We start from the raw sequence: 14,804 nt of genomic DNA on the forward strand, positions 1-14,804 counted from the left end.
CGGTGGGAGCGGGTGAGCCTTGCAGCCTGCCTGCCTCCAGCCTGCTGCTAGAGTGGACCGGCTCTCCTGACAGCACCTCTGCGGAGTAGCAGTTTCTTCATGGGATTGATTTACTTTTGTGCCTCTCGTTACCAAACAAGAGGTTGTCTTCTGGCATGTAGGTGGCTGTAAGATCTGCATGTGGATTTTTAGCACACCCTTAGCATGGCATGTGTGTAGGGGGTGTTAAAATGTATCTGTGCAGGCAATGGAGTGGGGAATGAAAAAAATCTGATGTGCAGATGGAGGAAGATAAGCAAAGTGGTGGTGTGAGTCGAAGGAGAAGACAGAGCTAGGGGGTGGGCAGGCTGGCAGGCAGAGGGCACAAGTAGAGGCATGTCTCCTTGTAGTACAGAAGTGTGGGGAAGATGCCAGCATGGAATTGCTGGCAAATGTGCCCTCCCTGGTCTGTGGGGTGAGGGTCCAACTGGGCTTCTCAGCCCCTGGAGCAAAGAGCTGTGGGGGACTGAGCCAGGACAGAGCCTGGCTTGTGCAACCTCAGCAATGTTCTCCATGCTGGAGGTGCAGAATCTGGGAATCCATAGATCTGATGCTAATTTAAGTAAACCCCAAATGTTTCTCAGTGCATTGCAAAGGATACAGGACATAGAGTCTGCATTACATTGCTGTGACTGCAAAGCTGGCTGCTGTGATGTGGAAGGTCTAATTTCACGGTGGTCCTACAGTTTGAGGATCCAGATGGAAAATATTTGTCCAGGAGGATGTTTGCTGTGGTTCAGATTTGTCATGGATGCTTTGCGATAGGGTTTATTAATCCCTCCCCTTTCCAAAAGTCCAGGTACTCTCACAGGAGACCTGTCGTCTTGTCCATCTCCACAGGTGGAAGAAATTCGAGGGTTCATCGATAAAATTTCGGAGAACGTGGAGGAAGTGAAGAGGAAGCACAGCGCCATTCTTGCATCGCCCAACCCCGATGAGAGTGAGTGAGCTGTGATCTCCTTGAGTCCCTGTGGGCACGTGGCTGTGCCGTTCTGGGCCAGTTGTGGGGTGGCTGGAGTCAGGCAGAAGTCCTCTTGTCTGCAGGTGACCATGGTTGGAAAGCCACAAGCTGCTGAGGTGGTTGATGGCTGGGGTGAGGGAGGGCTGGGACCTTCGTGGGAAGGAGGTGGAGGCATGACTAATGGCTTTCTGACCTTGAAAGGTGGTGAGGGTCCAGCGAGGCTGCTGGAGGGGAATTCCTGAAGGGTGGGGCAACGTGGAGGCTGAAAAGAGCAAATGGCTGTTTTTATGCTGGTTGGCTATTGTCTTGCCCCAGGCTGCCTGGGGAGGGTACATGGATGAGGCAGCACTTGTAGAACAGGCTGAGCATTGCCTGCTTAGCCCAGAAATGGCACAGCTCTTCTTTAGGCCTGTGGTGTGCATTTGTGACCCTGCCCTTCCTGTCCTGAAGGACATTTTGTTGCTGGCTGGCCAAAGAGTCTGTCCTTCCAGACCTTACTGATGTATCGCTGTTTCTTCCTCTGTCTTGTGTTCCTGAGGAGGTTTGTTGCCAGGAACAGAAGTTAAGGAGCACAGCACCCAGGAAGGGGCAACATTTGGGAGTCTGTGGGATCTGGCAGAGTTAGAGCTGTGGGTGATGACCTTCCCTGTCCCCACGTGCAAGCAGTGCATCTCCTGGGGGAGCCAGTGGAGCCAGCACTGGCAGAGCACCTGGGGCTGGTGGGGTCAACCGGGCTTCCTTAGTGCAGAGGCTTTCCAACTTTGGTGTCTGCAAAGCCTTCCCGCCTTGTGCAAAGCCCAAAGGAGCAGGTGGGACCGCGGTGCTGAGCTGTGCAAGGGAGAGCAGGGGTGACCACAGCTGAGCGGAGCTGCTTATCAGTGGGGCTGGACCCTGGAAAGGCTCACCCACTGAGGGACATAATTTGAACGTCTCTGCTGCCCCAGCCTTCAGTCTTGCCATGAGCCCTTGTGGGCTCTCCTTCACCAACATCCCTCATGGTGCTGGTGGTCACAGGGCTGATGGTTGCTGTAGAGCTGACACACGGGATGGCTCTGAGCTGCCAGCAGCCCTTGTCATCGGCAAAGGTGTTGCTTTCATGGGCCAGTGGGTGACTGCTGAACACTTCTCATACCCTCCAGGCTGCAGTGTCCCTGGTGCAAAAGTGCGTTTAGGGGGCTGGGAAGCTGAGACCAAGTCTCTGTCTTGTCATCGACACCCATCCCATCCACTTCTCTTCATTTGCCCAGTGCAATTCCATGTCTGCTCATATCCAACTGTGAATTGTTTCTAGAGGTCCCAGGAGGTTGTCTGTACACACATTTTCTTATGTCCAGCCCTATGTCAAATCAATGGATATTGCTAATTGCTTGGAAGAACCTGGCTCTCTGGAAATAGTCTCCTGCTCATGCTCATCTCTCCTGGCACCTGCTCCTCAGCTAAAATTTACTTGGCGAAGCCTGGAAGCAAGGGTTTTTGTCAAGGGAATTCATGTGTCTCAGACTGTTGCTCAGTCATCCTCCAGGCTCTTTTATTCTGTGCTTGCACTGTAAGATTTTGCAGTGTTTCTGTCTGGGTGTTTCCTGGGAAGAGCTGTCATTGCTTTGCTTCTGGCTGCTGGGCTCATACAGCATGCATCGACACAGTGTCTGCTCGGGGCTGAGCCAGAGCTCCGGCTGCAAAGGGCATTTGTGGCCTAAAAGCATAATAATCTATCTAAAAGTCTGAGATCTGCAGTGAACAAGATATGGTGACATTGACGTGACTTCCAGAAGCATCCAGGACATGGAGAGTGCTCCTGGTTTTGTTTTACAGTGTTACCTTGCCTTGGTATTGTAGAAAATTCAGTTTATAATGCCAAAAACTGTTTGGGCAGCGAAAGAAGATCCCACACCTTGTTTAGAAATTATTGTTTTGTATTTTTGTGGTGTGTCCAGGAGATGCGGTGGGGCTGATCAGGTGCTCAATGGTAGATAGGCTCACAGACTCAGAGTGGTTTGGGTTGGAAGGGACCTTCAAAGATGATCCAGTCCAACCCCCCTGGCAGGGGCAGGGACATCTCCCACTGGATCAGGTTGCTCAAAGCCCCATCCAACCTGACCTCAAACACTTGCAGGGATGGGGCAGCCACAGCTTCAGTGGGCAACCTCTGCCAGTGTCTCGCCACCCTCGTCGCACAACATTTCTTCCCTATGTCCAAGCTAACCCCACCCTCGTTCAGTTTAAAACCATTGCCCCTTGTCCTGTTGGTGCAGGCCCTGGTCAAAAGTCTCTCTCCCTCTTTCCTTTAAGCCCCCTTCACGTACTGAGTGGCCGCAGTAAGGTCTCCCCGGAGTCGTCTCTTCTGCAGGCTGCACAGCCCCAACTCCCTCAGCCTTTCTCTGTAGCAGAGGTGTCCCAACCCTCACACCATTTTGGTGGCCTCCTCTGGACCTGCTCTAGCAGGTCCATGTGTGTCTTGTGCTGGGGACCCCAGAGCTGGTTGCAGTGCTCTGGGGGGGTCTGAGGAGAGCGGAGCAGAGGGGGAGCATCCCCTCCCTCGACCTGCTGGCCACGCTGCTGGTGATGCACCCCAGGAGCTGCTTGGCTTTCTGGGTTGCCAGTGTACGTTGCCAGCTGATATCCCGTTTGCCACCTATCAGTATACCCCAGTCTTCCACAGGGCTGCTCTCCATCATTCCTTCCTTCCCTCCATCCATGCATCTATCCATCCCCCAGTCTGTGCTGGTACTGGCGATTGCCCCGACCCAGGTGCAGGACCTGGCTGAACTTTGTGAAGTTTGCATGGGCCCACTCCTCACAGATGCATCACCACAAATCAGCAAGAGCTGCTCCGCTTTGACTGACCTTTCCTAGCTGGGTGGACGCCTGGTGTTGTCTCAGACCAGCCTCCAGATCCCTGAGGCTGCTGTGTGCCAGGGCTGCCGGTGCTGTGGTGTCAACTGAGCCGTGTTCCCAGGGCAGCACCTGTGTGCCAGCATCGCTCCATGCCACTGGGGGTGAGGTGTTGGAAATAGTCCTCAGTGTCCTCAGGACAGGACACAAACTTGGACATAGCTGCAAGGGTCTCAGTAGATGATCTAGAGAGGCATTAAACTCATCTGGCCTTGTAAGGGCAGGCTATGTGCTGTCTTGTGGGACTGCTCTTGGGATATCTCATGGTTGGATTAGGTGATCTTTAAAGGTCCCTTCCCAAACCATTCTGTGATAACTGATGATGTACCACTTGTAGCTTTTCCATTTCCCTCCGACTCAGCCAGACCGAGGGCAGCATTGCTCCATGTCCATCTGCTCCTTCACCTGCTGGTGACATGCACAAAGCTCAGCAGAAGTTCAACCAGAGACAGGATTAACCTCCTTGTTAACCTTGGCTGGAGGTCACTCCTGTGCTTCGGTGAGATGAAGGCAGTGCAGTGGGGAATGGTGGGTACCAGCGCGGTGTCTGCCAGCCTTACCGCCACCTTCCTGTACTTCTGAGCTCACAGAGAACTTGGTAATTAATGCAAAGGCTTGTTGTAATGCAGGGAAGTGAATTTATTGAGATTAATTTGGAAATTTAGAAGCAAGTTTTCCATGAGCCATGGGAGAGGGAAGCAGCCAAAGGGCACTAAAATGTAGGCAGTGAAAGACTGGTCTTGGTGTGCATGGTTTGCTTTTTAACATGGCAAGTGAATTACACCTGTGATGATAATCGAGGCAAGACATTGCTCTCTGTAGGGGCCAAGCTTTTGCGGGATTTGGGGTGCTGCTCGTCCCCTCTGGAACAGCACCGTAGTTATTTCTTAGTGATTTCTAAGACTTCAGCATCATGTGAAACCTTCACTGCAAGGTGATGGGAAGTCATCCTCCAGGGTATCAGAAGAAAGACACAGACTTCTCGTTCTTGACTGGAGGCAAATGTGCTGTGCATGATGCAGCTCAGTTTGGTGTGTGTTGTTGCTTCTCCATCAAGAGACACAAACTCCTTAAATGCCACTGGCAAGTCCCTCCTAGAGCTGGAGGACCTTGGAGTGGGGCTTCAGAAGATGAGGACAAAGCTGGGCTGGTAATTTGGGAAGCAGATGAACAGTAGTTGGGAGTTGCTGTTGGAGCACTGAGTGGAGGGAGGGAGGGAGGGATGGATGTATGTACACTGTCTGCTGGCTGAATTGGTTGCTGCTTTTTCAGGGTCACTAATAGAGAAGAAAGACTTCATAGATACAAACCTACTGGGACCTGTTTCTTAAATGACTGTGTGCTTAGGCGTATACAAGCCCTTGGTGCTCTCCTGCACGTGCTCTGCTGTTGCAGAAGAAGGGGAGGTCCAGGTGTCTGTGTAAGACCTGGATTTACCCACCTGCCCGGCGCAGGACGGAGGTGCTGGGCTGGATCCATGTCGCACAGAAGGGCTCATCCCTCCCCTCCCTTCCTGCTGATCCCTCTTCTGGCTGTACAGACTGTTCTTGGATCCATGTTGCTGCTGCTGCCTGGGCTTATTTTGGCACCCTGTGGGTGGGCAGCTGGCTGGCTTTGCCATCGTCCCGGCGAGGTGGCAGCCCTCTGCCTGCCTGCCTGCCTGCGCCTTGCAGCTTCAGTGGGCTCGCGCCCAGTTGCGGCGCTACGGGAAGGGTCTCCCCGCTGAGCAGCTCTGCGCTGCGAGTCGGGCAGCATCATGTCAGGGCTTGGGTGGGCTCGGAGCGGCTGAGGGGCTGTACTCCTCCTTGCGTTGGGGCCATTGCTACTGCTACTCCTGATTTCAGTCACAGCTCCTGGTAAACCTGTTCCTAAAATCCTTCCCAGTGAGCTGCTGCATCTGTTGTCGCTCCTGGCACCTGAAGCAGGCTGTTTGTCCTCAGTCCTTGGTCTGGGCTGCTTCCCAGAGAAGGTGGCTTTGAGTGGCAAGTTGCCAGTCAGAGTGGAATGAAGTGACGTTGGGTTTTTTTTCTGGAGCGGTTGGGAAGGGCTTCTCTGCCATTCGTCTTTGTGCATCGCATCCCTCCCCGCAGCGACGCTCTGCGACTCCTCGTTGCTCTGTTATATAACGGATGCTGTTTGCTGAATGAATTGCCTCTGGGAACGTAAATCTTCAAATCTGAAGTTGTGTTCTTTCAGCCTGTCCTCTCAGTCCATCTCCACAGGCTTCAGAAGACCCAATAAATATTTCAGACCTGGAAGTAGGTCCATGACAGCTCTGCACCAGGATGGAAGGGGAGGTTCAGTTGCATGTACACTTGACCTCCAGTTTCATAATTTAAGCTGTGCAGACTCGAGGTGGTGGCTTTGGACACCAGGGCGCAGGTGACTGGCCTGGCTGACTTTGTTCAGGCTCTCCATCTGCTGGAGGAGATTTAAGTTATTTGGAGAATGGCCTTTGTAATTCCTAGCAGACCATCTCCTGGCAGGGAGATGTGCCAGGTGGTCAAGGAGACAAATCGTAGCTGCTCACCTCTGTCTAATGCATTGAGGCAACACTGACTGGTGCCAAAAAGGTAATTTGGAGTTGTCTTGGTACCTAGGCTCCTGCCAGATGCCTTTGAGCAGGCTCTGTGCCCTCGTGTAAGTATAACCTTGCTACTCACCAGGTTCTTTTGGTAGGTGTCACAGCTGGAAGCCCACTTTGCTCAGAGGAGATGCTACTTGGGCACTGTTGGGAGGAAGGGAGGCTACAGCTGGTTCTTGCTGGAGCAGCTCTCCTTGGGCATGGCTTTCCATGACCTCTTAGCTCTGTTTCCTGCCATGCAATGGTTTTTCTGGGGGTGTATTCCCCCTGGTGCCTGGTCCCACCAGGGCAGAGAGGAGGTTTCCTTGAAGAATAGGAGTTGCAGTCATGCTGCATTGCAGACTTCAGACTCAGGCTCGTGTGCTGCTCCTTCAGGAGGAGAAGTATGAGAGGACAAACAAGGATTTTGGTGAAAAGCCTGACTTTGTTCTCTTGGCCTCTCTTTGCTCCTCCACCCTCTGTGCTGCTCCTCGTGGCTTCCCTGGGATGGGAAATCAGAGCCAACACAGACTTCAGCACACCTTGGAGATGGAGGTGAGAGGAGCTGGAGCTGCAGTGAAGCAAGCGTGGCCCCAGCAGAGCAAGGGACCTGGTGAAGGGTGTCCGAGCACATCCTGGACATGCAAAGCAAAGCAGTGTGTCCCCCCATTCACCGTGCTGCTCTCACCCCTGATCTGCAGCCTCATCGGTGCCACCCTTGCCCCAGTCATGTCCTGCTCAGGTCTGGCCAGGTGAGGTTTTTGATGCAGGCAGGGCTGTGGGGTTTGTCCTCGGTGCAGTATGGGGGCATGGCAAAGGCAGATCCAGCTCCTCAGCCTGAAGCAGGAATAGACTCACAGAGTGGTTTGGGTTGGAAGGGACATTCAAAGATGATCCAGTCCAACCCCCCTGGCAGGGGCAGGGACATCTCCCACTAGATCAGGTAGCTCAAAGCCCCATCCAACCTGACCTCAAACACTTCTAGGGATGGGGCAGCCACAGCTTCAATGGGTGACCTCTGCCAGTGTCTCGCCACCCTTGTACAACATTTCTTCCCTATGTCCAAGCTAACCCCACCCTCGTTCAGTTTAAAACCATTGCCCCTTGTCCTGTCAGTGCAGGCCCTGGTCAAAAGTCTCTCTCCCTCTTTCCTATAAGCCCCCTTCACGTACTGAGTGGCCGCAGTAAGGTCTCCCCGGAGTCGTCTCTTCTGCAGGCTGCACAGCCCCAACTCTCTCAGCCTTTCTCCATAGCAGAGGTGTCCCAGCCCTCAGACCATTTTGGTGGCCTCCTCTGGACCTGCTCTAGCAGGTCCATGTGTATCTTGCGCTGGGAGCCCCAGAGCTGGTTGCAGTGCTCTGCGGGGATCTGAGGAGAGCGGAGCAGAGGGGGAGCATCCCCTCCCTCGACCTGCTGGCCATGCTGATGGTGATGCACCCCAGGAGATGTTTGGCTTTCTGGGCTGCAAGCCCACATTGCTGGTTAATGTCCCATTTTCTGCCCACTAGTATCTCCCAGTCCTCCTTCGCAGGCCTGCTCTCCATCCCTCCCTCCCTCCCTACATCCCCCAGTCTGTGCTGGTACTGGGGATTGCCTGACCTAGGTGCAGGACCTTGCACTTGGCCTGGTTGGATGGCAAGGTATGGTGTGGATTTGATGGACATAAAATCATGAGTGGCCCAGGGAGTTTGGGCAGGGTTTGGTTGCTCACCACACCTTCCAGAGCAGGGCTGGAGATGGCGAGGACACCAATGCAGCTGGTAGAAGGCAGGGACCCCACCAACAGAGGTTGTCCTTCAGCCTTGTTGGGGTTGGCAGGGTTTGGCATGGCAGCAGAGCTACCTGCTTGCTGGAGGACTCAGGGAGCATGTGCTTTGCTGGACTCTGTTTGGGGAGGGGGAGCAGGAAGCCCCATCTTCCTCCCCTGTAACTGCCCCTGCTGCCTCCAGTGCTGGGAGCAGCGGTCCTGCTGCCTGCCTGCTTCCTCCTGCCACGTCTTTGAGGTCGGTGAGCTCACACCAAAACGAGAAGCTGCACTGTGGCAAAGGTGCACTTTGTTGTGCTGGCAGCGGCATGTGTGGAAGGGTGTGGGTGCTCGTCGGGCTGGTGGGGAGGAGATGCCATCTGCTACCCTGGGTCTCAGCATCCTACCTTCCTGCGTCCTGCTCATCTTCCTCCTCAGGCTAGGTCCCTAAGGGGAAGGTCTTCTCAGGCTGTCTTTGCACCCCGTGCGTGGTGCAGCTGTGGCAGGGGATGGCCCCATTGCTCTGCTGACGCTGCCCAGTATAGCAAACCTGGTGTGAGATGGAGACATGGAGGGGTGCTTTGTGCAGGGACGGGGGTTCCTCTGCCCACCGAGGAGGTTCAGGAGCTCCTGCAGAGCAGCTTCAACACCTCGCTTGGCTTGGGCATCCCGAGCAGAGCTCCACTAACGATGCCCGTGGTCATTATGGCAATGGCATGCTGTGCTTGGGGGCTGCCTTCAGTGGCTGCATCCTGTCTCTGTGTTACACAGAGATGCTTTTCATCACCCTTTTTTTCTGCAGCTCCTTCTTGAACAAGTTTTGTTTCTTCTCCCAGTAATTCTTGTTGAAGGGCCACTCTGGGACTTAACCTCCAGTGGTCAGGAGCCATCTTCTTATTTCCAGCCTGAGTCTTTTTATGATCAATTTACATACCAACGTCATCCCAAGAACAAATATATTTAGCTTAAATAGCTGTTTGCCCTTCTGGCTTCAACCACGCAGCAGCTTGGTTGTTTTGCAAGGGCTTTGCGCAATCCCTGCTTTCCCTGTCACCTGCCTCAGCTCTGGTTTTGAAGGACTGGGGTACCCCGGGGCATGAGGTCTCCAGGATTTTTGGGGGGCCCTGGCTGCTGGTCAGAATTTCTTGAGCTTTTCAGGCTGGGTTTGCCCTTCTCTTACCTTGTCATGTTGCTACCCCTGTGAAAGTTGGGGTCTGTCTGTGTGGGACAGGCCAGGGCTTCCCATGCCCGGGTGGTGGGTGCTGGGCCTGGGCACCCACAGGTGATGAGTGTTTGAAGGAGATGGATAGAGTGAGGGTTGGTGTGTCGTGGTGGCACATGTGCATGTGAGCAAGAGGCTCAGCTGTGTCAGGGAGCAAACTGTCCAGCCCTCCCCGATGTCTCCGGGGGATCCTTAAGGGAGTTTGGGATCAAGATGGCAAAACACCTCCCTTCAGCGCTAAACCAGCCCAGCACCTCCCAGAACCGATTTGGTGGGCGTCATGGGGTGCAGGCACAGCAGGGGCAAGCTTGGGTGCAGGGATGCTCATGCTGGTCCTCACCTTCCCTGGCCACTGCTGCCGCTCAGCAGCATGGACTTGTGTGAGGCTCCTGCAGCCACGTCACCCCCAGCATGGTGGCAACCACTGCCAGCCCTCAGGTGCTGCCCACAGGAATAGGATGCATAGACTTTCTGTGCATCATTCCAACGCCGCAGTGAGGGTGTCTGGGACATCTCTGCCTCTCTCTCTTGTGCCTGTGTGGCTTTTCCTTTCATGTCCCCTTGATGTGCCATATGTTATGCCAGGTGAGATTCCCTTTTACCATACAGCAGCTGTGCACCCCCCTGCATGCCCAAGCGTTGTGATCGCCAGCACCTATTGTCTGCTCCGTCAACCTGAACAACGCTGGGTGATCCGCGACACCAAGCGAATGCAGAGTAAATATCAATTAACTGTAGTCTGAATCATGGCAACATAAAAAGAATAAAAATCAGCTGCTCTGTAATTGTTTTGGGCTTAATTTAGACCAAACAATTAGTGGCACTCCTGGAAGACATGTTATTGCTGCCACAGGTGCAGCTTTTGCTGAAAAACTTTATCTCTGTTGGGCTGTGCATCCCGTTGCACTCCAGAGCCTCTTGCATGATGGGCAACGAGGAGGTGACTTTTGGAGCAGAAGCCCATCCTTGCTGCTGGAGGTATTGCTGCTCCTGTTGTAGTGCAGGAGAGCTCCTGTGGCTCCTAGGCTTTGTGCATCTTGCAGCAGCAGAGCCCCGGGATGGTACCGCAGCCCCTGTTCTTGGTGTGTCCCGGGTGGTTTGGGACAGAGTGACTGGCAGGAGGTGGGCAGCCCTGGGGGTGAGGGGATATGGGGCCAACACTGCCCTGAACCCCACTGCCTGTTGCACTCTCAGGTCTTTCTCCACTGGCTCCTCCTGTCTGCGTGTGAATTCGGCTCTGCTCCCCACCGTGCGCCTCCTGCCCTTGAACTTACAAGCCTTGGCTGGTCCTTGAGCTGTGACTGGGCCAGGGCCGTGGTGTGCCGCACTGGTGGTCCCAGCTGCATGGTGAGGCTGCCTGCCCTCTCCTGCAGCCTGAGTTGTTTGACCTGGGGAGGTTGGAAAGAGGGAAGAAAAAGGGAAAGGAGCAAAAATGAGAGGGGATATGGCAGCTGTGCCCCTTGCAGTGCTGGCTGGAAGAGTTTCGCTCTTCCTGCCCAGCAGGTTGGCCATGTTGGGACTCTTCCAGCAAGCAATGGGTTCAGCAGGCTGGGTTGCTGCCTGAGGCACGCAGCCGTGTGGCTCTCCTTGGGCTCTCTTCACCTTTCCCTGCTGGATTCATAGTGGTTGGGACTGGCTGGGCCCTGGATGTTGGGGGGAAAAGAGGAGCCGGAGGCCCCTCTGCAGCAGCCGGGAACCCCTGCTCCAGCAGGCAGCAAGCTGGGGTGCGGTGCTGGCCCCAGCAGGCAGGATGCTGGGTAGCATGGGGACATGTGTTGCAGTGGCACTGTTCCCGAGTGTTGCTTGCTTTTGACTCTGGCCTGTGGTTGAGTTTCTCTCATCTGCTTACAGTAGCCAGGATCCCCTCCCCATCCCCTTCTGTACTCCGTGTGGCATGAAAATTTCTGTGATTTCTAATACTTTTAGTTGTCAGGCTTGGCATTGGCGGGGGAGGCAGGTGAGGGGGGTTGAAGGCCAAAGGGTGAAAGAGCAGAAACATGGGGCTGCTTCAGGAAGCGCTGGGAAACGGAAACAACGAGACCGGGGGTTGCCTGCGTGCACGTGGCTTTTGCAGTACTGACGCTCTTCAGAGCCACATCCCCCCTCTATGAGCTGCCGTGTCGCCCAGCAGTGCGGCTTGGTGCACAACAGCGTGCCCTCGCCTCAGGGCTGGCGCACCACGGGGTACTGGGGGTGCTGCCTGTGCAGGCTGGAGTGGGGCGGAGGGGTGGGGTAGGATGCTCTCTAGCAGATCGCATCCAAACCCAGCAGTGTACGCTTTGCAGCTAGATCTCAGATTTCTCTTGCTAAATCTCCATTGTCTCAGTGTTAACACTGGGAGATAATCCGTTATTTGCAGAAGTAGGTTTAGGAGGGCTGAGATGAGCAAGCCATAAATCCTGTTCCTGTGCTTTCCCAGGATTACTTTGGCACTGCTGCACACTGCGGCATGAGGAAGGCTTTGTGCTTTCTAGGCATGCTGAGAGCAGGGGGGCAGCCTGATCTGGCCGGCAGAGCAGGGCAGGGGCGCAAGCAGGAGGAGGGTGGCCAGAGGTCCTGTGATCTGGGTCCCCAGCATCCCCCATGCCTGGGGATCACACTGCAGGCACTGCTGCTGCTGCATCACCCATGCCCAGGGGCTTCTGCTACAGGGGAGTTCCAAGAACTGGCTTTACAAAGCTATAACTAAGTTATTGAGAGATGAAGAAGTCAGTGACGGTGAATTGGAAACTGCTGGAAACAGCTTGAGGAGGTATTACTGGTAAAAACCCATCAGGTTTGGGGCAGCTGGGAAAATGGCAGTTGTGTGTGTGTCTTTGGGTAACCTTTACCCACGTGCGGCAGGGCGGCGTGCGTGGTTGTTTCAGGTGGAAGGAGAGAGAGGAGGAGTTGATTAAAGAGGAGATTTTAGGCAGGTGGTGGGAGGAAGCAGGCAGACGGAGCAGGAAATCCGAGTGCTGAAGGACTCTCAGAGCTTTTACAGTGTGGAGAAACAGAAGCACAGCAAGGAGTGCACATGGGCTGGGTCTGGAGGAGGAGGTGGGACAGGTCCCTGGCACAGGCTTGCGGGTGCCGTTTGGCTGGGCCGGTTGAGTAGGTGGTCACACGCTGAGGAGAGGAGACTGTGGCTGCAGCATGGGAGACTTTATGCTAGACAGGGCTAGTGTTTGCCAGAAGTGGCTTCTCCAACCCGTTGGATCGTGTTGTGTCCAGACTGCGGCAGTCAGAAATGGGGAGTTCCTGCGTCTGCTGTGTTGTCCTCTGGCGCGAACAGACGCGAGTGCTGCAGCCAGTTTGGCTGTCCACAGTTTGAGAACAGTGTGCATCAACTGAAAAAGCTGTTGAGGAGAAACCGGGAGAGCGACCGAAGGGCTGACAGCTGAGGTACCCAGTGGGAAACTTGGCGGTCTGCTGGGAGAGCAGGTTGGATGGTGATGGGACCACTCCTGCAGGGAGCACCCAGCTAGACAAGCCCAGCTGGGGAATGGGTTTGATATCAGGGTGGGTGGCTCACCACTGGGAAGGGTTGCCTGTCCCATCCCTGACAATTATCAGTGGAGAGCAGAGGTCCTCATAAAACCAGTTCAGGAAAGACCAACCAGTGTCTGAGTGGGTCAGGCTGGGAAATGGCAGGAACTGGTGAAATGAGCTGCTCTGCCTTGGCCAGCGGCAAACCCGGCGGGCGGGCACATCTGCCCTGCGTGGGCAGGACCTGCCGAGCTGCCCACCACCCTTCCCTGCAGGTCTGGGGTGAGTGCTTACTGCTGAGCTTACTTCACTCTTTCAAGAACAAGACTGGAGTTGTTCAGAGTTCAGGCAACGCTGATAGTGCTGCTGGAAGTATTCATGAGATACCTATGACCTTTTTACTGCTGAATAATGACAAAATAAAGAGACCTAGAATAGGATTGTAGGATAGTCCAGTCCAGTTGTGCTGGCCCGTTGCATGGCAGCAGGGCTGTGCAGCATGTGGATCCACACCTAGAGGGGCAGAAACCACCATGCTCAAAAAAGGGGAAATAAAGGAGAATACTGAAAATAGAGAAAATCTACACTCCTGGCTGGAGACCCAAATCAATATTTTACCCAGTGCTCAGAAATAGCATACAGAAGTATGGCCTAATATTACAATGTGGTAAGGCCAAAAAAAATTATTCTTAGGGGAAGGTTTGGAATATAATCCTGTTCCTTTTTTAAAAGTTAGTTAACACACTGCTGCTGTATATTGGATTGAATTACTGCATTAATCAAGTGTTTGAATGTCATTTCAAATCTTTCCAGTGCTTGTTTTAGGAGAAAATATTCACACAGAAAATAGCTATTTCCCCCTAAACACCCCCTCAAATCCCTGTATTTTATTGCCTCGCGACACCGCCCACCTTCAGCATGTAGCTCCTGCCTACTCTCCCAACACGTTGCGCCAGCCCCCTCTCTCTTGGGTCTCTGCCTGCCGCACTCCTACTGCACCCGCGTTTTTGATCTCGGGGGCTGCTGCCTGCTTGCTGCCTGTTCCTCGGCACTGCCAGGCTGTGCATCCCGCGTTGGCGTGTGGGTGCATCAGCAGCTGCACGGGGGTAGTTGGAAATAACGATTTCCCTGTAACCCAGGAAGATGATTAATTGCCGCAGAGGGTATTGCTGCCCATTTGCCGTTAATTGGGAGCCCTGCAGAGAGCTGGGTGGTGGGGGTCTGCCTCCTGGCAAATGCCTGGGAGCTGCCAATTTGGAGCGGTTGCTGCTCCGGCAGCTGCCAGCTCCAGCCCTTGCAGGCAGAGCCCCGCTGCCTGCACAGAGCTGACTGCCTGCCCAGCGTGGACTCATCATCTCTGTTGGCAGAGGTGGCTGGATGTTTAACGAGGGCATCAGAGGTGCTGGCAGGAGCACCCGCAGGTAGATCCAGGCTGTTCCTCGTGCCTTTGGGAGCTGCTGCTCAACAGCCCTGCTCCCGCCTGTGCAGACATCTGCACGGGTGTTCATCAGCCCTCCTGTGGGGTGTACGTGGACATCCACATGGATGTTCACCAGTCCTGCCACCCACTCAGCAGGCACACAGCTCGGGCATCTGTGGAACATTACTGGGTATGAGTGACCGCCGATTTCCCAAGCTGGGCGTTGTTTGTAGCTGGGAGCTGCCCAAAAGCTTGGTTAGGACCTGGGGTTTATTTTTGTTTCCCCTTGTCAGGCTCCTTTGCCATGTCCCCAGGTTGCCCACACTGGCTGGCTTGTGACCACCTCCCTTCTGCCCAGCTTTAGGTATTTGCGCAGGGGATGCAGGAGTGGGAGGAAGCCTTATGGGCCTGGCATGGAGGGATTGGCTTCATGCATGTTCCAAAGCCCGGACCAGTGTGTCCCCTGGCTTCTTCCTCCACCATGGAGGTGGGCTC

At 54.5% G+C, this 14,804-nt stretch overlaps 1 protein-coding gene across 2 annotated transcripts in view; it reads left to right on the plus strand.

The window, feature by feature from the left end:
- Positions 1–14,804, plus strand: part of STX1A (syntaxin 1A) — a 94,632-nt gene that overhangs the window by 18,866 nt on the left and 60,962 nt on the right. For both annotated transcript variants that reach the window (XM_049802354.1, XM_049802355.1), the window contains exon 3: positions 880–979. In XM_049802354.1, coding sequence (XP_049658311.1) covers positions 880–979 — 100 coding nt within the window. The remainder of the gene's footprint in view (positions 1–879; positions 980–14,804) is intronic.

Source organism: Accipiter gentilis, chromosome 6, assembly GCF_929443795.1.
Source record: "Accipiter gentilis chromosome 6, bAccGen1.1, whole genome shotgun sequence".
Lineage (NCBI taxonomy): Eukaryota > Metazoa > Chordata > Aves > Accipitriformes > Accipitridae > Astur > Astur gentilis.